Raw genomic sequence first — 24,427 nt, forward strand, 5'->3', positions numbered from 1 at the left:
TGCATATACTTCCTGACTCATCCCATATATTCACGCAGTTTTACTGAATACCAGACGAATTTACATACTATAACGTATTTAAAGTAAAATAATCAAGGGTGTATTTTTATTTCTTTATATGATACGTCAGCACTGAGTACTGCACTTTTTATCACTTTATTATTGTGGCTACTTGTCATACTCCAAAATCAGATAAACTTATGAAAAAATATTTTCTTAAACTTTTTACGTAAATGTATCTAGTAGCATCACTTTTGTGGAAACTTATATTACTATGAAACTCACACTTTTCTCCAACACGTACAAACTATTTGACTCTCACACAAGTTCGGTCATCGTGCTTCATCGGACAGTCAATAAATTACAGAAACTCGAACAGTTTTTACTTTGATTTACTAATAAAATTGAACACATGGAAAACTATCTGCAGAAGTGTCTCATGCTGACAATAAGCCATGGGGTTCACATCTTCACCGCTTCAGATGACAAATAGCATTTTATACGAGCATTCAATCAAATGATCACACAAACGACTCGTTTGAGGGGTTAGATGCTGTTTCCATTCTCCCCACAGCAGCAGCAGCACAATGCACACTCCAACCCACACTCTCCAAGTGGTCTGCAGGGAAGGACACATGAATCATCTGCGTTTCTGGCTCGGTCCCCTGGTGAACTCGCTCCAGCTCGTCCTCCAGCTCAGGAATCTGGGCCTTCAGACGACAGGGCTGCATCAAAGCGATTTATAACCTCTCTCTCCCTCTCTCTCCCTCTCCCTCCTGCAGCTCTGACCCCCTCGTCAGTGTCTGGCGGCCGACCCATTGCCTTTTATAGGCCGTGTTTTAATTGCAGGGTAAACATTTGAGTCAGGCAGATGCGGAGCTGGCTTGGCTGCTGATGTTGCTGATGTGGATCAGGAGGGAGGAGATGAAGGAGACTGAGGCAGAGAGGTGGAGGATGTGAGGGGAGACCAGGAGGTTTACACCATCTCCACGGCTAAAAAATTACTTGGGGAGGCAGCTTCTGGGTTGTATTTTGTGCAATATTTACATTTTATGTATATTATGCTTATTTAACATCATATCTTAGGAACTTAAATTAGAAATAAGAGCATTAGCAACTGTCTAAATTACTTAAAGGCAATAAATGGAAAAAGGTTAAGAGAGCACAAAACCTTTGTTCATGTTTTAACTGAGAGATGGCTGACCTCTTCTGGCCAAACAAAGAACAGCAGGGCTTAATCCATTATTTATGAGAATAACCCAATAACCCCTGTGCTAACTGGTCCCATCTGTGAGTCTCGCTCTGCAGATGTTACTAAACTGCATTAAAAAACCCTCAGTAATTCATCTGGAAGCCGTGAGGATCACAATGAAGCCCATTTATGATCTATAATTCAGCTTTGATGTTCTCGTGAGGGGTCCCTTGGAAGGAATCTGACCCGGTTCAGAAGAACAAACAGTTCTATTGTCCAAAAAAACATGGAAACGAGCAGCGGGACTATCTTCCTCTGATGATTTGCAACCTTCTCCTACGCAGCAGCTACAGTCAACATTTCCCTGGTGATTGTCTCGGACATATGGCAGACAAAGGAAGTAGTCATTGTATCCAAAAAGGAAAAGAAATACTTTAATAAAAGGAAATAAATACAATGCTTTGGATGGCAGTTAGAATCCATTACAGGCATGGGTTATTGCACAGCTCTAGGGACAGACAAAAAAAAAAAAAACGTTTCCAGACATCCATTCAAAGTTAACAGTGGTAACTGACAAACAATTTTCATTCAAAAACACAATACGTTTCAATGTGCAGTTCTCTTCCTCACCCAGTGTGTGATGACATATGGCTGCAGGCCCTTCTTTGATTAGCTTTTGAATATTTTAAAGACTGACAACACACCCGTGACAGCACTTGATCATTTGAAGGAATAATGGCTTCGAACTGGAATCAACACTTAAATCTACAAAAATGTATAGTAGACTTTTCCCTGATGCTTGTACCTTTGACAAAAAAAATAGAGTAAACGGTCATCATTCAAAATGTTGTGCATAAAATGCTCATGAAGTCAAAAGTACAATGTACATTGACAAAACTATCTTTCATTCTCTCCAGTTTAGTTGTTTATTTATTGATTTCTCATGCAGAGTGAGCACAGTTTAAAATCTGTGTCGAATCAAGAATTGCTCTGATGGAAAATGTGCAAATTTCACTTAAATCGTGGAAACTTGGAGCCAAATCACAAACCTTGTCGTGATTGTTATGAGGGCCTGTACACACTCCTACAATACGTATTTGCAAGTGTGATTTTTCAGGTGCAGAGGCAACAATGGAAGTGTTCTATATATTCTGCATTGCACACCTAAGGTTTCCAAGGTAAATAGCATTCCTGCTGTCCGGGAAACACCTTCAAATTTCTATTGCTGCAATGTAACACATGCAAACAAGAATAAATAAAATCATTAATTATCGGGCTGTTTCCTACATCCTTTCTGTGCAACTCATAGCTGATGAATGTGCAAGATCCACCAGGTCAAATGTAGAAATTCTTCCATATCATACTCCCTTCTATTTTGTCCATGCTATACTATCTGGTCAATTAAAAGGCAGCCTGGTTTCAGTCATTAGGCCTTTGCGGACATAACAGACACACAACACCGATAAATTGATCCCAAACAGCCTGTGACGGTGTTGACGTAAAAGCAGCAGCTCGCACAGTCGCTAATTAAAATAAGCTCTTTGATATTATAACATGGAAAATTTGACACAGACGGCAACACGCTCTGTCACATGTGTATCTGAGGGTCGTTCCATTTCTTCATCCACTGCGGTTGTGTTACAAATGATTTAATTAGACATCCATTAACAATCATAAGAGATTTTCTACTTAATAAAGACATCAACACAGTTCATTAGATGTGTGTTGGCACTCTCTGCAATGTCTTTCTTCTTCCAGCATCCATTTACTATTTTTTACGACACCACGTAAAGTGAGTGAGCTTTTCTCATTTCTGCATAAATGCTACTGGCTGTGTTGTTAAAGGACCATATTAAGAAAAGACATCTACACAAGTCATGATAAGCAGAAACTTTTTTTTAGAAAACATGGTCATGATTTGCTTTTGCTTATTGTCCATATTGTTTTCTCTCTTTAGAAAACACAGGTTTGTAAGTGTGAAGGAGCCCATCTTTTAAACAAATAAAAAGACAGGCTGCAACATATTAATTTCTCAAAGTGTGAACCAGTCACCAATTCACAAAAAAGGCCAATAAGATACAATTAACTTTTGTGTGCACTGGCCACAAAATGAAAATAGAAGCTACTTTTACCTTAGGCCAATTACGTTTTCATGGAGTATGAATTAGCCTTTGCACCACTAAAGCCGAGCGTAGCAAGCTAGACACGTCATTTGGCCACAGGTTTGAGTCCCACTTTCCCGAGATGAGAACCATGTTCATGCCCACAAGAGCCTGAAAATCGCTAGGAAAAATATATGTATATATATGCAAGTTTGAATGAATACGATTGTTTTGAGTTCAGCAAAAGACTTTGTGAGAGTTTTAGACTACGATCTGGATTCATAAACTGTGTGTAAGAAGATAAATACACATGCTCAATGCTTTGTCGATAAAGTATAAGTATCATGATACAAGCCTTATGTGGTTGTAAACATTTGTGGAAAACGATGTCCTGATAAAATGTGACTGCTGTAATAAGAGGCATTTTATCCCCAAAACTGTTTAGTTAATGGAAACTCAACATTGAATGATTAACTGCGTGTGGTATAAAAGTAGTGGTTTGCTCATGTTTGATTTAGTGCATATGGTGTCTGATTTAGGACTGAATGTTAAAAAAAGAGGTGATCATGGCATAGAATAAGAAAAACAAACATATACGTTTGTTATGTTTCTCTTCATGCTTCCCAAACATTGTTAAAGGGATAATGCCCTCAGGTTCTGTAAAAAAAAATTTAAAATAAAAAAAAAAAGAACTTAACAGAGATACCTATTCATACGTATAACAGACAACACATTCTTCATGTGTAACATTGTTTGGCTAATTTTGAAAGGCATACAATTTGCTTATTAGCATCAGAGATAAAGTAGAGATAAAGATGTTAAAGGTTAGAAATGTTTTAAGGATAAAACTATTTTTGACAGCTCTATTTCTTTCTCCTCGATGTCAAAGAAAACTTTAATCTGAAAGCCTCAGTGACCGAGGGTCAGGCATGTGTGTCACAAGGCTCCAGACTGAGTCACTGGAAAGGAGGCTGGGCAGAAGCATTAATCAACCGTAAACTTATGGACACTTCACCAACAGGATGCTGCTGTTGTCGGGGACGAAGTTAAGTCTTTTCCACTTGGTGCATCAAACTCATTCAGCTCTTATTTCATGTTTATAAGCAACTTCTGCTCATACTAGTAAAAGGGGCACCTCCTTAGGGGTTCCTGATCCAACACTGTCACCCGTAGGGTGCACAATTGTGTACAAGATAAACAAAAAGAGACATTAAATGCACATCCTGGAGTTACATCAGTTAGTCTGTGTTGATTTCCAAGATTCCAAAAAGCTGGATCACAGGGAGATAAAGGAAAGAGATAAGTGTACTTAATCAGTTTGTGCGCATAAAAATAAATGGATGAAGTCTATTTCCGTGTCTCGCCAACCCTTTTAGAGTTGTCAGACACTATTCAAGAGTGTGTTGTGTAATGTGCAGACTCTGGCTCTGGAGCGTCTTCTGCTAAGTCAGAGGTCGTCTTCTGCTTGTATATGAAAGTCAACAGGAAGAGTGCGATGTCATGTGAGCACCAGTAGGCTGTGTGGGAGGTAACTGCTGACCAATAGCGACTCTCCACCAGACCTTCTCTGAGCTCAAAGTCGACGCGCCGCTCCAGCTCCACTGTGAGAAACAAGAGTTGTACAAACATTTGTGAGTTAATAAATAATACCTTCCCATCACACTTCAAAGGCAAAAAATAACTATTAACTCTGGTAAGGAGACTTCCTCGAGGATTGTGTGGCGTGGACAATAAACTGTAAATAAAGATGGAAGACATGACGGCTCATCAAAAAAGAAGCCCAAGCAACTTGATCGCCTCCTCCATGTTCGCAGAAGGGACATGGGCCAGACCACAAGTTCAAAGTACACGTCAAATAATTATTTATCAAAAGATGGTTTCTGTCATTTTAGGTAGTTCCTATCACACTGATGTATGTTCAAGTGTTCTGATTGATTGACAGCTGAGACTGACTCGTGATTGGTCGAAAGCATGTCTCAGCGGGACCTCCCTACCTGCCACAATGACTATAGCACGGACTCTGGCTCCAAATGATGTCATCAGAACAAGATGGCAGCGTATATTTGGCTTCATTTCTGGATATTTACAGTCTTTAGTGTGGACAGGTAAGTAAACTTACATGATGTGTCAACGATGGGTGAGGTGGGCCGGATCATGGTGGAGAGGCCGTATGCTGACTGGCTCTCTGCCCGCTTCTGCTCCTCCTCCTCGGTGTTTGTCCCTCCCTCCAGTCCTAAAGACACTGAAGGCTGGCTGTTGGAGCGCGAGAAACGAGAGAAGAGGATGCCTCCGATACCTTTCCCTATGTTCGCCGCTCCTGCATTGAGGCAGTGAAAAAGAGAAAGAGCTGGTGAGATGTGGTCAAGAGCAAAAACGAAAAATGGTGGAAATGTATTTTCCTTTAACGTTTCTTTAATTAACTCTATTTAAAACTGCAGGGGGAGAAAAGTGTACGAGCCCACTCTCCATCTCTCCACATGATGGCACTGTTGATGTAGTACTGTAGTCAAACTGAGCATCTCACATTACTTCAAATATTGAACAGCAGAGAATTGATTTTACCTATAGAATATGGATACATCTACAGAGTAAACTCTAATTTGCTCTGCTCTTTCTCTGGGGCTCGTGTTACTGTCCGAGTTCATATTAGTCACCTCCGCCAGTTTCAAAACAGGAATAAAAAGAATATTTTACATGTTGCATATGCAAACCAGACACTTTAGAGAAAAGTAGTCCATCCTTACGCAACTACAAAAAGTTAAATATAGATTATTTTAGTTTCATTTTCAGCAGTTATATAAATATTCTGGACTTATACATATACAATAACAGTAATAAACATATAAATCATACACAGAAAAGTGTTTTACGATCCTAAATACTGTTTGGAAATGTATTCTCTACCATGAGGCTGATTTAGTATGTTTAAAAGAATGTTAACAAATTTTCCAGTCATGCATGCTATTACAGATATACAGAATTAGAAAAGTGATGGTTCGTGTTGTACCTAGTATACTGGCCTTGCCCAGGTTAGTGATGGATTCTCCATAGTGCCTGCGGGGGAGGACAGGGGAGGTGCTTGGGCTGGGAATGCTCTCGGTGTCAGATGTTGGGTCTTTGACTGGGTTGAGGAAGGTTGGCCGGACCTCTTCGTAGGATGTGGGGTTTGTGGCGCTACACCTGATCCAGAAAAAAAATAACAGCAACTCAGAGCAGTTATACTGCAAAAAACATAATTTGTGTGTACAAAGAATATCAAGTGTTACAAGATGTTCGAGTCAAGGACTTACCAGTGTATCTGAACAGGTGCGATATTGCTATAATGTTTAAGGATGAGGGGCTCCAGTCTGTAGGCCTGCAGAGAGCAATACACTTTAGTTACCTTATATGTCAGAACATTTTTCATTTGCATATCTGAGTAAGTTGCAAATTGCACTTTTCTGGCTTCTACATATAAAGACAGCACAGTGTGGCATTTCTTAAAAAACAGCAAATTTCTTCTAACAAATACCCTAATCATGTGCTGACTAAGAAAAAAAGAAATAAGAAAAGCTAAAGAGACGATAATAAGCAGCAGAGTAAGAAAATAATCTTTAGAGAGTGGGGTAAAAGAAAGACAGACCACAGGGTCTGTGGGATGGAAGACGTTGAAGAGCCTGCTGCAGATGGGAGTGGGCAGGATGTGGTCCTGATGGCAGCTGGTACCAGGGCGGATGCCTCTCAGGGCCAAGAACACCGCCAGAGGAGAACCCACGCAGAAAAAGTTCTCCACCTGTGAAAAAGAAAAACGATAGGTCCTAAATGTGTGCACTTCTATGTGCTTCTAAATAATAGACACATGAAAACAATATACACAAACACATTATTACATTAGTATGATAAATATTCACAGGAGGAAGCCAACAGTTACAGAAAGTTAAGCCTTGGCATTTGTTTTTTCTAGCATATCTTTACAACAAAAACTACCGAAATCAATATTTATTTAAACAGAGTAATTTGATACTGGAATGGTAAACGTACAGTACATTTACGCATCTTACCTTAAATTTGAGGGCTGGAGGTGCGGAGGGTTTAGAGGCTTCCAGTGTGAGGAGCTGAGTTTCCAGCTCTCGCAACCTGTTAGAAAGCAAAAAGCACAGTGACTATAAAATAGAAAATAAACTTAAATATTTAATGGTATTCTAATTCCCCTTATACATTCACGTATTACTATTACCTCCAGGTACCTACCCACCCATTCACTCACACATTCATCATCTGCAGACCTTCTATTCTTAAGTCAGGTTTCTATCTCAGATCAACCTTTGCTCCAGCTGTTTGTTGTTACGCGAAGGTAATGGTGCACACATTCAATTATATTGCACAAACAGAATGATAAGATATAATAAAAAACCTCTTCCCTTCCAATTCACTGCCCCAAGCAGGAAGCACAACTTGGTGCCTGACTGTTATAGAATGAAGTATACGAAGAGCAGACGCTGTATTATGTGTATAAAAAAACAAAAAAAAAGTTCAGTTTGATGTTGAATTTAAATGAGAGAATAGTGGAAAAGGTATTAGAAGTTATCCAACTAGTTTATTGTTATATTCTGCTGTGAGCCTACAGAAAACAGATCAAAAGTTGTACCTCAGGCCTCTCAAAAGATCTCTGTAACTGATAACTGATCCTACACATGCAGCTACACATACAACCCCTGAGATCTACATCAGTAAACCCTACCTAGTCCTCGTGAGCCGTAGCTGTTCTAAAATGTGCCTCTCTTGGTACGATATCCAGCGCAGGTCCAGCTCCTCTTCCACAGCGTGATCCTCTTGTAGGCAGAAGCGCACGGGATCCCAGCCCGTCATGATGTCGTAGGTGATGACGCAGCCGAGGGAGTGAGACACTATGGACACTTTTCCTCCCCTTTCCTCGAACTCAGGATTCCGGGAGCAGAAGAGTGTGTAAAGCCTGTTAAGCTCCTGCGTTAGGCCCTTGGTAATCTGGGGGGGACAGGAAGTGGAGGAGTTTAATGGACGTACAGTGTTTGACAAAGTCAGAGAGTTTCTCAAAGTGGGTGACGCTCACCTCGTCCCTGTAAAGGGGGCTGTTGTAGTACATGATGTCCATCGCACTGCTGTTGAGGAGATCTCTCAGTCCTCTCACTTTGTCTGGTGTGATTGAGTCTACTGTGTCTACAGAAACATACAAACGATATCACAGAAAGTTATTTATTGACCAATGATTTTGGCAGGAGGTTAGATACATGGACAGCAGATCAACAGATGCCGACAGCTCTGCTTCATTCGCTTTCCTTGTTGGGAGAGGATCTAGTGACAGATGGGAACAACAAAACTCTCTTCAACTGCTCACACTTAAAGCACAAACGAAAAAAAAGAGGAATAAACGTGCATACAGTCACATAGATGATCACTTTCACAGAACACACGCTAACCTCCATCCAGTGAGAGTTTGGAGCGCCACTCGACCGGCAGGAAATCCACATGCTCCTCACTGATTTCTGAAAAGTGCTTCTCCTCCATCTTCCTCACACCCTCCCTCAGCCTGAATGACCACATGACAATGAAGAACAAACAATAGATCAGGACAACAGTAAAGTGTGTAGAGTGTATTTGGGTATCACATTGTTTGGGCAGCAGTGCAGTATAGTCATTACAGGTTCTGAGTGGATGTCTGGCCCTGATACAACGGAGTCTGTTGTGATGAGAATAACGATTTCCATTTTCCTGCTCACTGATGCAGCCGCTTCCCTCATATGCGCGCGCGCACACGCACACACACACACACACACACACACACACACACACACACACACACACACACACCGCTGCTAGTCCTATATGGGGCAGCATTAGCTCGCAGGAGAGAGAGGGTGAGGTGCGGTGTTGATATGAGTAAATAGAGGCTGAGAGTGGCTTTTAGACGACTTGGCTCTGATGGGGCATCTTATAATGCAGGTTTGGACCGGACCATCTAATGCAGGGGTATTCAACTAAAATTTAAAGAGGTCCAGTTCGAGAAAATTTCTTGAAGCAAAGGTCCGGAAGATCATAATGTCTAACTATTTAGTGTGATATATATTTAAGTAGCCTAGTAGTTCTATCAACATCTGCATGTACTAAATACCTGACTGTCAAATCAAATGAATTCAGTACGATTCAAAAACTTTTTGACAATATTTATTGTCACGTAACATAGAACTGAACATATATGTATGATTGCAGATATGTATAATGTTCTCTCATTAACTAAATAAAAGTAGGGCTGCATTTCAAAATAAGAGAAAATAAATAAAATGTGAAAATTGTGCATGTTCAAATAAAGGGCTTAACTTCAGAAAAATAAAGGGAGCAAAAGCTTGAATTTCCCTTTTTCTGTTTCACATCTTGACTCAAAAGTCTCAACCAATTTTACAGATAATAAATCTCAACACATCTTAACAATTGAACAGTTTTAGAATCACTTTGTTCCCCTCTTATATCCCACTCCCCCACTTTGTTCATCTGTTTCTCTCCCTTTCTCCGTCTCACTCCTGTTTCTCAACTTTCTCCGTCTCACTCCTGTTTCTCCACTTTCTCCGTCTGACTCCTGTTTCTCAACTTTCTCCGTCTCACTCCTGTTTCTCCACTTTCTCCGTCTCACTCCTGTTTCTCAACTTTCTCCGTCTCACTCCTGTTTCTCCACTTTCTCCGTCTGACTCCTGTTTCTCAACTTTCTCCGTCTCACTCCTGTTTCTCCACTTTCTCACTCCTGTTTCTCTCCCTTTCTCCATCTCACTCCTCTGTATCTCTCCCTGTATCTCTATCTTTCTTTTTCTTTCTACCGTCTTCTCATGTGTAACTTGCCTCTAACTCTCTCATCTGTCTGCACTGTAGAGTCGCAATGTTTACCGCCTGGAATGCACAGACTTGATTGGCTGAGTAGTATCACGTGGGATGTCTTAACTCGCATGCAATTGGTCTGTGCGTTTCTCATCCGCTAAACCACTACCGTAAAGACTACAAAAGCTGCGCTGATTACAAATAGAAGCGCCCCGTCAGGTTTTAAATCATAACCTTCTGTTTTGGCTGTAGGTCCGGGTCCGTACGGGACGGCTTCTGGGTCCGGACCCGGACTGCGGTCCGCCTGTTAGTGACCTCTGATCTAGTGTGTCTGCAGGGGAACTCACATTTTAAAGAGACGCCCTAAACCACCACTGCTTCCTCCATCATCACTGCTGATGATATAATGTAACATTGAAAGGCACAAGGCTGAACTTAATTCAGGTTCAACATAAATAAAGCATAAACAATGAAAAGGCCAGACAGGCTGATCTTTACTCTTGGCTGAGGAAAGTGTTTATGTTATAATCCACGAGGAGCTGGGAGTGAGGCTTATGGAGCTCTGCAGCTTGACTTGGTCTACTTTACCTGCTTAGCTGACCTAAGCCACGGCCGGTGGCCCGACACAAACTCTGTGACACACAGACACACATGGCACTGTTCCTCTGTTCTACTGCTTGCAGTAGTACTGGGAGGGCACCAAGGTCAATACAATGGTGCAATTGTAACTTCCTACAAACATCTACTATTGATAGAGTTCCAACATGAAGCCTTTGAAAGACAAAAAGATCTCAGCAGGCTGATTAAACTGATTAAATCTTTTTCTGAAGGTTGAGCAACCACCCAAACAAAATGGAAGTAAATGAGATTACATTTTTTGCTACTCAAGCCTTCCAAGAATTACATTTGAGCCGTCTGGACACAGGCTTGAAAATGATATTATTGTCATATCCTTCAATGAGTTTATGTTTTCACCCCTGTGAGTTTGACCTGGATTTTTATCCAGTATTATAATTTGTAAAGTCTTTAGTGTTTCCTGCAGCAGTTTCATTATGTTGCTGCAGATGCATCGCAAGCATTTTCCACAGTTTCTGTTTTGTCTAGTGTTGCAATGCATTTCCCTATTCTGTTGTTTCCTCGGTTCTCAGTGTGTAGCGCTTTCTTGGCACAGTAACGATAGAAGGACAAACTTTAGAGAACAGCAGGAGAAGACAACGAGAGTGAGAAAGATGGAGGGAGGAGGGGAAGAGAACAAAAAACAAAGGCTGCAGGTGCAGTGGTATCGAGAGAAATGCTGGAAATAACTTCCTCTACTGTGACTATGAGAGGCTTTGGATGAATGAAGCAGAGGGTAAAACAGAATTAGTTAATGCAGTACTATCCCACTGATAGTCACTGTATTTACAATTGTATAATCATGTTTAAAAACAGCTGTTAACATGAACAGTGATGAGCAGTACCTTCATTTTCTGCAAGCACTTTAGCTGTGCAATCAATAGATGGACTAGTTACATAAATGACCATGTCTGGAATCACAAGAACCTGTCAGACAGGTTGATATCTGAAACCCCTCATCCGCTACTAAAAAACACAATGTGCAATAGAAGCTTAGTGAGGAGGCCAGGGCACTGAACACACAGAATCTGCTCTAATACACTTCATCATTTCAAAGAACCAGATAATATCAGGCTTTTGTGCCTGTGTCGTGACAGACAGAGCGACAGAGTAAAGAGGGAAGAAGAGGACAGTCATCATAAAAGCCACAGGAAAAACAGAACGACAGAACGAGAAGTGTGAGGGACAGATTGTGGCTGAAAAGAGAAGAGGAACAGAGAGCAAACAAACTTCGGGGTTTTTCAAACATCATCCCGGGGAGATTTTCTCTCTCACCACCTACATGACTTAACTTACATTGGATATAGAAAGTGTGTAAATTCCAAAGATAGACAGGTGGAAGATGTCCTTTTAAATCCAATGGGATAAAACGGAAAATATTGGGCACCTGCTAAAACAAGCAAATACTCAATTGAATCATCTTATTTAATACCGCAACTCACATTCCAGTGTTTTTAATAATGCGTCCCTGGTCCATCTTTTGTCCAATCCCATGGACCACAAAGACGATGTGTGTAGTCTGAGGGGGTCTGTCCTCAGGTGAGGCCTCCTCAACGAAGCCCCGGTGGAGCCGTGTACCACTGCTTGAGGCTGGAAGGGGAAAGATGACAGGGTGGGATCATTATGAAATCATTATTTACAGCATTTTTATCCCGCACTGCTAAATAAACACATTTTCAGTCTGTTCACTAGTAGGCTATTAATACATCTTGTTGACGGTTAAGTAATGTGTTGTTCTGACTCCAAAGAGGCCAGTAGGTGAGACACAAAGTTCTGCTGGCACCGTGTCCCAATGCTCCGTGACAACACTGGTGGTGTATCTGGAGGATCAAGTGTGGGTCCTTATTTAGAATCTATAGTCTCGTCCATTCATGTGCTGTGCGGCAAGGTGACAGGAGCCAATGGCATTGGTTGCTGTCTGGATAGCACTAAGGAGATTTCCCCTTACTAAGCATTTGTGTGTATGGGGAGATGGAGATAAATAGGGCCCGCTCCTCCTCTTATAGAGATGAAAATGTACCGTAGAGCTGGGAGTCTCTCGGATTCTTTACAGATCAAACATCACACAGTGGGTTAAAGTGCAGTCGCCATCTTTACAGTTGCTTAAGCCATTTCATCGAAAACTAACCCCTCATAACAGCAGATGGACACAGTGATTATCTGGGCTAATCCATTTAAGAGACTGAACTGGACCCAGACATGTTTAAGCAAGTTGCAAAAGGTCATTGATGCAAGAAAATGATTGTGCTCTGAAATTACAGACGTAAGAATGTAATTGTAACCCTAACCCTAACCCCTAACCCTAACCCATCAGATGGAGACAGAATTGGGTAGAGGTGTTTGGTTTCACACAACTTATAACCAGAGCTTTAGCAAAAGCGATCAACTGTTTATATTTGGGAAGCCAGGCTAGCGCTTCTGTACTGCACTGCACAATGGCGCTTTGAGCTAAATGCTAATGTCAACCACAAGGGTGATGCTAGAGGAAAAGTTAGGGGGCTATTAAATATCTGGAAAAAGACGATGACAGTGGGTGATTACAAACCTTTGGAGAAACCCAGTTTCTGAGTCACGGTGCGAGCAATTTTGGAAGTGGTGGCGTCGCTGTAGAGGTAGACCTCATCCACGCTGTGCCAATCCACGTGGGTCCGGCTCAGCTTCAGACTGTGGATGGCTGTGGGAGGGTGGCAGAGAGAGGAGTTATTGAATGAATGGAAAGAGGAAAGAGAGGAGGGCATTGCCAGACAGAGTGGGAAATTAGGCAAAGAGAAGGGAAAAACCAGGGAAACGGACGAAGGAAAAAGGTTCACCGATACAAAGTGTTTTGAGTGCAAAGAGTGAGAGACTGAATACAGCACCAGAATAACACAGAGTTACAATCGCCTTGAATGCAAGTAGGAAAAAAAAGGGAAATTTCTAGAATCATCTGAACAGCCCAATCAAATGCAGTCTGGAGCATTGATCTGCATGTAGAAAGAAAATACATCAAACTACCACACACCATGATTGCATATTTCAGCTCTTGCTTGTCCGTCCTGCATGTGCATCCTCAACATTTAGGCAATACATATTTATTGTTTTCAATATATTTTATGACTAGTCACTCTTACGGTTTATTTTTCTCCAAGTTGTCGAAGTATAATGCAGCGACTGGAGCAACTGAGAGCAGAGGTATGGCTCGACACTATTTACTACAGAAGCTAGGAGCGATAAATAAAACTGGTAGACTGGAGAGAGATCTATTTATGTCCCTGCAGCAGCATGTCCCTTAGATGTCCTGTGCAGTCAAGTTCATCTCGAGATTGGTGGAAGGCTTTGGCGTAGGTCCAGTGCACAGTCATGGCTCTTTGTACTGCTCGGAACCAATCTAGGGATTAAAACCCTTAAGAGCTGGAGAAACGCAATGCTTTTGTTTGAGCTCAAAACAGTATTGACAGTATTATTATTGTATTATTTTTTTATGTCTTTTGTACATGCTCTTTGTAGAAGAGTAGACTAGGGAATCATTTATGTCTTGTGTCAGATCGTTGCATCCTCTCAAGAGGTTTTTTACCTCCTCATTAATCTTTTAATATCTTTCCATTCCTTGATAATTCACCAGCCAGGTCTACATGGCAGAAATAAGTAAATTACTTTTTGTCAAGAAACTATAAAAAATGTGTCCGTCTCTCTTTCCAATTCCCACGCGAATCAATAAAACAATCCATACTGCATAGGAACTATCTGTGTGTGTCACATGGTGGGGTTAAGCTGGGCCTCTGTTGACTGGCAGGCTAATGTCTTCATTGGACAAGCATGACTTGTGGGTCATGGGACACCGAGCAATTATCGTACCTTAACTGAGACCTGTTCACTCTGAGTGCAGCCAGTGTGAAAATTAATGACTGCCTCTACAGGAGAAGGACAAGCAGGGTCCCGAAGAAGAAGATGACAAGAAACCTTTGTTGGACAGAAGAAGGGCCTTAATCGAACTTTGAATTAAAAAGAAAACTAACCCCAGATATAAAATAATAAAGCTGATGTCCTGAGAAACGTGAGGTGAGCGATTGAGTTTCTTCTCTCACGCGGTTCCATTTATTCCAAAAGGAAGCGGATGCTTAACCTCTACCACCGCACAGTTTAAAGTGGCCCCGTTCTTATCTGTACCTCACAGGTGAAGACTCGGAGGAGTAAGCTGATCTGTGAGATGAGACCTACAACTGTTACACAAGGAGGGCCACTTCAGACTGTTGAGCCTTATTGTTAGCCAAGTCCACTGTAAGACAGGAAGTCTTTGAGGTCAGCTACAACATGCATATTTCTGCAGTTTTTTATTTCATATTTTATTAATATCAAATGTGAAAGTTGATGAGACTTAAGAGGGGAAATGTTGCCAGTAAGGGGGAGAGGTGTTTATGGGCTGTACAAGAAGACTTCCTGTTTTACAATGAAGGCCAATGCATCAGAAAGGAAAGGGAAAGGAGGAGGGGGATGGAGGTTGACTGAGGAGCTGGCAGTCAACCAACACAAGGTTAAAGAGTTTACTGAGCTTGCTCTCTGATGGTTGTGGAGATCTACTGAGGGTGAGGGAGGATTTCACAGTACGGAGTGAGGGGCAAAGTACATGACTGTGGGAACAGGCTGGATAAGCTGTTGAAGTAAACAGGGGAATTTGTGAGACAATTTAGGAGAGATGCAAGAAGCAATGAGCAGAGAACAGAGGGGTTGAAAGAGATGAAAAGGAGGGGCTCCTTGAATTAATCATAAATATGATGTAGTCTGGGGCTGTGACAGTTGTTTTCTAAGGATCCATTTTTTCTTTGCTATGGTTCTCTACGATATACGAGTGCTACTTGCAAAACTATAATACTCTTAATTCAAGGTCTCTGTTGATTTCTACTTAGGACACTAGATTTTAGGTCAACAGCCGCTTGGATTTACTATATGATGTGGGGACAGACCCGGAGAGGGTCAATGCACCTAGAACTAGGACGGTGATGGACCTCTAAGAGGCCGACTCCACACAGCTTGTTTGGGGGCTATAGTAAACGGCCACAATGGATCCTCTGTGTAGCTCATCACTTGTGCAAGGGCTCTTAACAGAGCGCTTTGTTCATTGCCCCGAGCACGGGAGCAAGTGATAGCAGTTCATTAATGATGCTCAAACTGCCGGGGGGGGGGGGGGTGAGAAAAAGAAAGCAATGAGAGAGAAAGTGGGAGACAGGGTTGGAGAGATAAACATAGGTAAAGGGGGTTTTGTGAGGACCAGCTTATTCATTCTAGATCCACTGGTTTAAGGGGTGTTGCCCTAGTAGATGACTGAACCACGTTACTATCCCAGCAAGGAGATGAGGGATAGATCAATAGGTTCCCTCATCAAGCACCATCAGCTACAGCAGAAGTACCAAACTCTGGGTCACAGCACAGAAGGAGACGCTCTAGCAACTAGGCCCAGTTATGGCTGCAATAGAGGGAGAGCAGCCTTAATCAATTGAATACAACCAATTCTAACTGAGCCTAGGTCTAGCTCTATCTATTAGATTCCAAAAGGTCTGAACCATGAACAAAAGGGAAATCTGGCTCCAAGGAGACCTATAGGTTCTACGAGGAGAGAGGATTCAAGGTAGCAGATCTAATACAGCAGAGGTAAAAATAAAACAAAACAAAGAACTTGGTATTTTACAGTACCTTGACAGCGTTTGCGCTTGTGACATGTAGTTTTAGCACTCGTCTGATATCCACTCCATTTGAACAGAAAAGGGAGGTAGAAAGGGGGCAGGTGGGAGAGAACTAACAACCGACAGAGTGAGTCACGGCCATAACCCTGGCATCAGTCACACAAGCTACCACTGTCATCGCTGTTGAACAGGCCGATCTATCAAGTAGCGCTGCTATCAGGTTACCCACATACAGAGCCTGTACTGGTTACTGACAGGGCCTGGTGGCTGCAGGTAGATATCACGAAAAAATAAGCTGGAGAAAAAAGCCTTAGTTATAGGCTGAGGTATATAAGAGTCTACAGCCCAAATGCAGCGCTTCTTGACATACGCCCAAGATGACTGAGGTAGACTCTGAAATACACTTAATACAGAAATCAACAGTCCTCACTGTGAAACATAAAAGCAACATACTATTAAGCATAATTTCTCTAAAATCTTCAACTTTTGTGTTTTTGTATTACAATGGTAAGTTTATGAAAAAGAAAGCGTTAATGAAAATTTGGTTGCTCAGTACTTTGGGGGAAAATAGTTAACAACACAGATCATGACAAAATTAAAAGAAAGTATAAAAAAAAGGCACAAAGTTATCGAACTTTTTAAAAAAAAAAGCGAGACACAAATGAAAGCACACTTTCTAAACACTAAGCATTTATGTTTCGATTTTTGTTAATGAAAACTTAAAACTTATTGAAAACAGAATCCAACTCAGAGCCATAGACATATACCGGCTATAACCATACAAAGAGAAAGAGGTTTGGACATCTGTGATAGAATTCTGTAATATGAAAATCACACGCCATCAAGGAAAACAGGGAAGTTTCTTTGGGGAAAATGATGTAAATAAGTAGTTATGATGCTGCAAATGTTTTACCTGAGCCAAATTCAGATGTGCCTGAAATTGTAGTATTTTGTTATTTCTAATGATGTTCATGTTCTGTAAGTGGAGTCATTAATGTTAGCATTGGTCTTTACGTGAAACAATGGCCGATAAATCATTTTTCCACAGTAACACACATCACTCTATACATAAAACTGAAATAATAATTTGGCAATTGAGTGAATAATTCCATTTAAAACCCTTCACTGACACAAGTGGTTAAAGGTTTTAAGGTTAAGATTTGATAAAAAACCAAATCTAATTTCATTTTCCTTGTGAGAAAAACCCCCCACAATAACCATATAATTTGTGGTGATTTACTTGTTAAAAATGTGCCGGTTAACACTAATGGTTAGAAACTAATAATAGGTTGGTAAAAATTAGCTGGATTTAGATTATAAATTAAATTCATGTATGCTAATCTTGTACAGCTACACTCAAAGCTGAAGCTCAATCAAACCATGCTCTATTAACTTTAAATCACTGAATCAGTGTGTTGCTTGATCTGATGTTTAAAAAAAATTTAAAAAAGGATTTCTCAGCATCTATTAATCAAATCAGCAAAGTCCACAAATCCCAGGGCTTCGCTCACTCAGTGAATCAGACTTGCAAATGTCAGCAGTGTGTCCCTCAGCTGAGGTGAAAGTCTGAGGAGGAAGACCTGCTGAGTACACAGGATGTGTATTTGCTAAGCTATCAGTGAAGTCCATTTGCCCATCGCAGCACTGATGGGTCCATCCATAAATAGTTGTTGCCTAATGACTGGGGTATTCACCAGGCACACAGTCTTCCTCATAAGGAACACATAACCTTCAGTTGTGCCATAGATTATAGTGCGTGACAGGAAACACATGACTTTTATGTCACCCGAGGGGAAAACTGGACGGCCAACAATCATTTCTCAATCACACCAAACAAGACTATATGTTGTTGTTACAACGAGCAGAGAGGTCAGACCCTCTCAGAGCCTCGTAATGTTTTAATCTCACAGCTATCCAGATTAAGGCAAATGAAACATTAAAGATTAAAAGGTTATTAGGTGAAAAATGTATGTCCAGTTCTTTTAAACCTGTGTCATCAGTCACAGAGTGTATTCTCAGCCTCATGGGCATAAATATGTAGCTAAATATGTAGCGTACACAGACTTTTGCTCAGCCGGCAGCATGCTGGCTTTATTTCTCGTTGACATCTGAGAAGCCTGACCGACTGGGAAACACCCTCTAGTTTCCATTATAGGATTACTCTTCAATACATACACGCACACTGGAAAATCCTAAAATAAATGGACAGGAAATGTTTAGTTATTTTTTTTCTGTTGCGTATTCACCTCAACTTGGAAACTGACACCGGCAGCATCTACACTAAGAATTCTCCCCGGATCAAAGATGGGCAAATGGAAAATAAAACATTGACACACAATTAATAAAACCCATGAACTGCAATCCCCTCGTGGACATTTTTGGCTCCAATAACTGAATTAAGAGCCGTGGCTTCCTCTCTGATGCCACAAGCTCACCATCTGTCACCACTGCCAACTTTTCTGCGGCAACAGTCATTCTTCCCAGAAAACCGACTGTGACTGGCTGACTACACGATTCATGGAGAGAACATATACGCAGAAAAGTACATTTGGATCGTGAGAGGCCAGGACGATTTGCAGCAGTTGTCATGTTATGCCTGCATAGCACCCTGATATGCAGATCATGTCTTCTGCTTCACTAACCTTTAGTCTCAGCTACTCACTGAGGCACAAGGGGAGGGGCAGAAAAAGGAGAGAGGTGATAAGGAGAGGGAGAGAGCGAGAGATAGCACGGGAAATTTACGTACTGCGGTAATGTCTGAACCCAGCCGGCTCTCTTTATGATCCTTAATAAATAGAAGTGTTGGTGTGGAAATAAGACAATTGCTTAAGATAAGAACCCAATTATAAGTGTATAATATAGTGACAGAAGTAATATACTACATTTACCCTTGCTAGACAAACTAAGATCATAAGATATGATCTGTGTGTTTTGCATTAGTCAGAGGACTCAAAGTGTTGGAAAACCAATCTGTGTGTGCCCTTGTGCAATTTGTCACACACCTTACAGATAATTCTGTCTGTGATCCCTCTGTCCGTGACTGTTTGTGTCCCTACGTGCGCGCACAGATATTTTAGTGTCCGTGTGTACATGTACACCTCTGCTCGTGGAACAGGAGTGGCCTTCCAGTTTTTTCTCTTTAAGCTTATGTGACGTAATATGAAGGAAGACCCAAAGGGTGACGATGAAAGTGACTTTGCTCTGCTCTGTTGATAGTTTTATTTACAGGGCTTCATTTATTCTAAGCAGGGAGCAGCGATAGTTCCGTGCACCATAGCGGTCAAGTGACGACACAAAAGACATGAGGCAGGCCAAAACAAAACTTAAGCTTTGTTTGATTCACAGGAATTTAACAGTGACTCATTATGCAGTTATTGTTATTCAGATAAAATTAATAACGCTGCTTTCAGATATGCTCTGGAACTTTGGATATGTTTTAGAAAATCTACTGGAGGGGCTGTTTGTGAGAGCACAAATGTCCGAGTCAGTTGCTCCGGATATTTTCCAGAACTGTCTGGTAAATGTCAGAGTGAGCCCATCTGAGAATACATCAGGAGAATCTCTGGGAAATTCACAGGAAGCGAGTGGGCACATAGATGAAATATCTAATATGTGACGGACGTAAAACTGTAAAAGTGATTACAAATACTTCCAGATGAAAAACAGGTGCCACACACGTAGAAGACGCCGACGAAGATGTCAACTTGGAAAGGCAATGACATGCAAGAGCCTTTGGCGCTAAGGGACGACACTGTTGTCGATGGGCTTTAAACAAACACTTGATTTCCACAGCAGTAGTATTGCGTCATGTCCTGCCTCCTGTATGCTTTACTCAGGCAGCACCCTCGACTGAACCTTCCAGATAATTCTCCTGTTGTTGTGAAAGTATCTGACCCAGACAATATCCTGCTGTGTTCTTTATATGAGAAAGGCACGTCGGAAAATGACTCCAGTGTTGCAGGAACTAAGAGTAATTGAATAATATTACAGATTCTAAGTATTCTTCCATTCAGTAGTTTAGTATTCATGTTATTTTATGTTTCAGGTTGCTGTTTCAGGGCGTTGCTTTGATACACGTCTGTGTTTCTCTCACTCGTATCCGCTCAGTTGTAACAATGCGGACTAAACAGTTCCTCACTCCCTCCGACAGTTGCTGCTTCTTCTCTCTGCTTTGCTCTGTTTATCTGCCACATTCACGCACACCCACACATTCATCACCACAGAAGGTCCCGCAGATCTGGCTGCCTTAAGGACACCGCTGAATCAAAGAGCCTCTTTCTTATTGCTCTTCACAGCTAAAGCCTACGACGTGTTCGCCTGAGCCAGCCCTGCCAGACGGACGTGCCAGAATGAAGGATGCCACAAATCTGCACCTGCTGTACACCGCGAGGATGACATGACAAAAATCTACACACTCGCACAAGAATGCACCTGCTCCGTTCATTTCTCTCGACTGTGCTTCGATTCTACAACAGGCAGGGCTGCCACATAATTCACCGTTTATGACTATGACAATGTGTTTCTTCGGGCTTTATTGTGAAGATGACTTTACTTTTAAATGGGATTCATAACTAAAATGCCAGTGGGGGTGTTTCGTCACATCACTGCCATAACAAAGCAAAATGGAGGTGTTGTTTTTACAAGATGCTGCCTGACTGGTTTTAAAAACACTGCACAGTCAGTGAATCCACCAGAAAATGGATGTATTCATTTCAAGTTGCTGGTTTACAATAATGTGTTTTTTTTGTTTCAACTATGACTCCATGACAACTGATTTTATTTATTCAAACCTCAGCTAAAAGAATGATGCTGTTTAAAATTCAGATTTCCAGATTCAGAACATTCAGCTGCACTTAATATATCAAACATATCATCCTTATTCTTCTGCCTGTGTCCTTCCCGTTCTCTCACCATCTTTGCTATCGACGGTCTTCACCACCAGGTCGGACTCGAACGTGTCCTGCATCTGTTGCCCGCGGAAATGGCGTAGGTGCTCCTGCTCGATGAGGTCACTCTCCTCCTCCTCCAATGGGAGCCAGGTACCGTCAATAAACCACTGGCCTCTCATCACCGAAATGTGATCTTGTTCTGCAAGACAGTAAAACATAGCAGAGATTTAGTCTCGGATGAAACACTATAACTTAGATGTTAGGATGCACATTTTGGAGCCGGTCCTCTGTATCCAGGAGGCTTGACTTTTTTGGGTGGGGTCAAATTATAAATAAGGTACAGTTCCATTTTGTTTTGCTCTGTATATTTTAAGCAGAAATTCTCCAGAGTAACAGTGTTGCCACAGTCACTCTCCAGGAACTGACTCATTTTAAATGTGTGATTTGAATGATATAGACTCATTTTCATCTAACTCAACAAGTCTCTCTGCTAATTCCAGAGAGGCCAAGTCTCAGTGGCCTCTGCAGCGAGGCCAGCTTTGGTTACAGTACCGAGCGACATTATTAACTGCTTCTCCGGTGGTGAAAGTGAGTGTAGAAGCTGAACTGAATGTAGGCACACTTTGCAAAGTACAGGAACCTTTTCCATACACAATGACACAGCACATGTGGACATATCAGCAGGCTCTTATTTAAGTGTTTGAAAGACACACTGAGGCTCAGAGTATAGTGCAGTCACTCATTATTAGGGTGGTTCATATCTGGTCAGAGAAGATAAGCTTCACACACGTGATGTTTCAAGTTCCTGTGAAATGATTATGTAACTTCTTTTCACCGTATTTGCAAAGTTTTGATATTAGGACAAAAATATGTCTATATATTTTAAATCAGAGTATCTGGAGGGCTTATTGGATTAACTCTCCTCCACATCTCACAGCTGAAATACTTTTAATTAATTTCTATATAACCTTCTTGTACATAGGGTTACAGGCTGAGCTGAAACATCACAGTAAGAGCATGAACTGTCTGCAAAGGACTCACATCCCACAGCATGAACATTCAGGAGAAAATAACTGGCTTCTCTAAATGTCACATGGCGTTAACCTTCAAAAGAACCAGCAACCCATGAACCCTTTCATTGGGGGGGGGGGGGGGGGGGGGGGGGGGGGTCGGCTCTTCCAACCTCCTCTATGTAGCGACTGCCTTCATTTGTTCCCTGCCTTTTCCTGGAAATGTCCATGAATTAGTTAGTGCAGATCAGCTGAGACCAATAGACCGACTTCCTGGGTTGTGTAGATGATCCCAACAGATAAAGGCTAAGTAATTACAGAGCCAGTGAAACAACAATACTGATACAAACCATGCAGGAGTCAGCGATCGACTAAGATGAATGAGGAATCATCTGCTACGTTTGTGGGTTTTCTTAGAGATCTGTTATGGGAGTAGGGATGGAAGTTGCAATGCACCGAGTCTCTGATTGAGCAGCAGAATTGTGAGTGGATGTGGGTCATTAATCTGAATGCTGTCAGCCATTATACTGCAGAATGTACAGTATATACATTATTTATATGTGCAAAGAAGGCATTAGTGCCTTGGATGCTCAATCAGTGATGCTGCAGAGATCTGGAGCAACACAACCTGTGACTGGTGCAGAACAAAAAGATGACTTTATAGTTGTATACTCACGCTTCCAGTAGACGGGGTTGCACTCCCTCTCCTTAATGTCCACCTCGTAGAGCCCTCCCCGGACGCACACGGGCTCTACGTTGATCTCAAAGCAGTCAGGGTCTCTCTCCTCTGAGGACACGGTGGATATGTCCAGGGACCCCGGGCCTCCGTGCACGCTGCTGGTCCTGGTCTCCACGGGAACCGCACCGTTCAGCCCTTTGCCCTCACCACCACCACAGCTCTCCTGCTCCTTCTCCTTCTCCCCCCCGCTGCTGCCGCTGCCCCGGGAGTCCGCCACACTGGGGATCAGCTCGGAGTATTTCCGAAACATGAGCTCGATGTTGAGCGAGTCATGCCCGACGAAGGCTTTCCATGTCTTCTTGTCCTCTTTGTAAAACCACCGCACCTCCTCGGGTCCCAGCTCCGTCACCACCTCGTTGAAGCGATGCCTGGAGCTGTTGGACCTCGACCTCTTCCTCTTCTCGAACAGCGGCCCGGCGTTGCTCCCGCCGCCGTTGCTGTACCCTAGTGGCCCGCTGTCGATGTAGCCTCCGGGGGAAGTCAGGTCCAGGAGCAAGCCGCCCTCCGGGCTGCGGTGCCCGGCGTGTAGAAAGGGCAGGTGCCCGTCATGTCCCGACTGGACCGATGACATCCCCGCCTGCACCGTCTCGTCCATGGGACTCATCTCGTGGCAGCAAGGGAACCCATCGCTCCCCACGGCCCACTCCTTGTTGTTGTTGTTGGTGGTGGTGGTGACGCCGAGCGGTGAGCCCTGACTGTCGGTGCCCAAAGAGGAGCTCAACGTGGAGGTGTCGGTTCTGATGTTGAAACTGCTCATAACTCTCCGAGCAGCCCAGCCTCCTCCTCCTCCTCCTGCCTCCTCGTCTGCCGCCGCTCCTCCTCGTCAAAGCTGCCACCACTTCACCAACAACATGTCATAGTGGTTAATTATTTAAAAGAACATCAGTTTCAGCCAAATCACGGAGCTCCAGACGAGCTGCCGGCGCATTTCCTCCCGTGCGCCGCGGCTACATCAGCCTGTTAGCATGCTAGGCGGCTAAGCTAATGGTGCTGGATGTAGAACTAGCGTCTTACTAACGTTACAACCGGAAACCTCATCAAACCCTCACGGACACGGGTCAAACTAATTCCCCCCGTCGCCGCGTCGCTTCAGTCCGGCTCCGCGGGAGTCGGTACCCGGTCTCCGCACTTCGAGTTGTCCGCTGGTCCCGGAGGAATATCACGTTCAGTCGGTTTGTCCAAACAAACCTCAGCTCGGAGACAATACTGTAGTATGCGTGCGTGCGGCTTGACAGCTGACGCGCACGGATCACTCGTGAGCGCGCACGTAGACGTTTACGCGACCGTGACCACCGGACATGCAGTACTCATGTTGGCCACTATACTGAGACAAGTAAATTTAGTTAGTCAAGATGCGAATTTTTTTCTATTTTTAACAATCTATTCATCTAATCGTGCTTC

General features: G+C 42.5%; 1 protein-coding gene across 2 annotated transcripts; it reads right to left on the reverse strand.

Annotated features, from left to right (window-relative positions):
* Nucleotides 1-1,595: 1,595 nt before the first annotated feature.
* Nucleotides 1,596-24,273, reverse strand: ddhd1a (DDHD domain containing 1a). 2 transcript variants are annotated; one of them, XM_034575479.1, is made up of 14 exons: nt 22,964-24,273; nt 21,300-21,476; nt 16,399-16,500; nt 13,277-13,405; nt 12,174-12,321; nt 8,730-8,839; nt 8,363-8,469; nt 8,015-8,277; nt 7,335-7,410; nt 6,917-7,066; nt 6,585-6,649; nt 6,302-6,474; nt 5,414-5,611; nt 1,596-4,895 (listed from the first exon to the last, which is right to left on the reverse strand). In XM_034575479.1, exons 1-14 carry the CDS (start codon nt 23,781-23,783, stop codon nt 4,687-4,689), a joined length of 2,727 nt encoding a protein of 908 aa, XP_034431370.1. In that variant the 5' UTR covers nt 23,784-24,273; the 3' UTR covers nt 1,596-4,686. The 2 variants fall into 2 exon arrangements, with proteins under 2 accessions (XP_034431370.1, XP_034431371.1); XM_034575480.1 differs by lacking the exon at nt 16,399-16,500 and having other exon boundaries at nt 22,964-24,272.
* Between the last annotated feature and the right edge of the window lie 154 nt (nt 24,274-24,427).

The sequence above is a fragment of the Hippoglossus hippoglossus genome, chromosome 22 (assembly GCF_009819705.1).
Source record: "Hippoglossus hippoglossus isolate fHipHip1 chromosome 22, fHipHip1.pri, whole genome shotgun sequence".
NCBI lineage: Eukaryota > Metazoa > Chordata > Actinopteri > Pleuronectiformes > Pleuronectidae > Hippoglossus > Hippoglossus hippoglossus.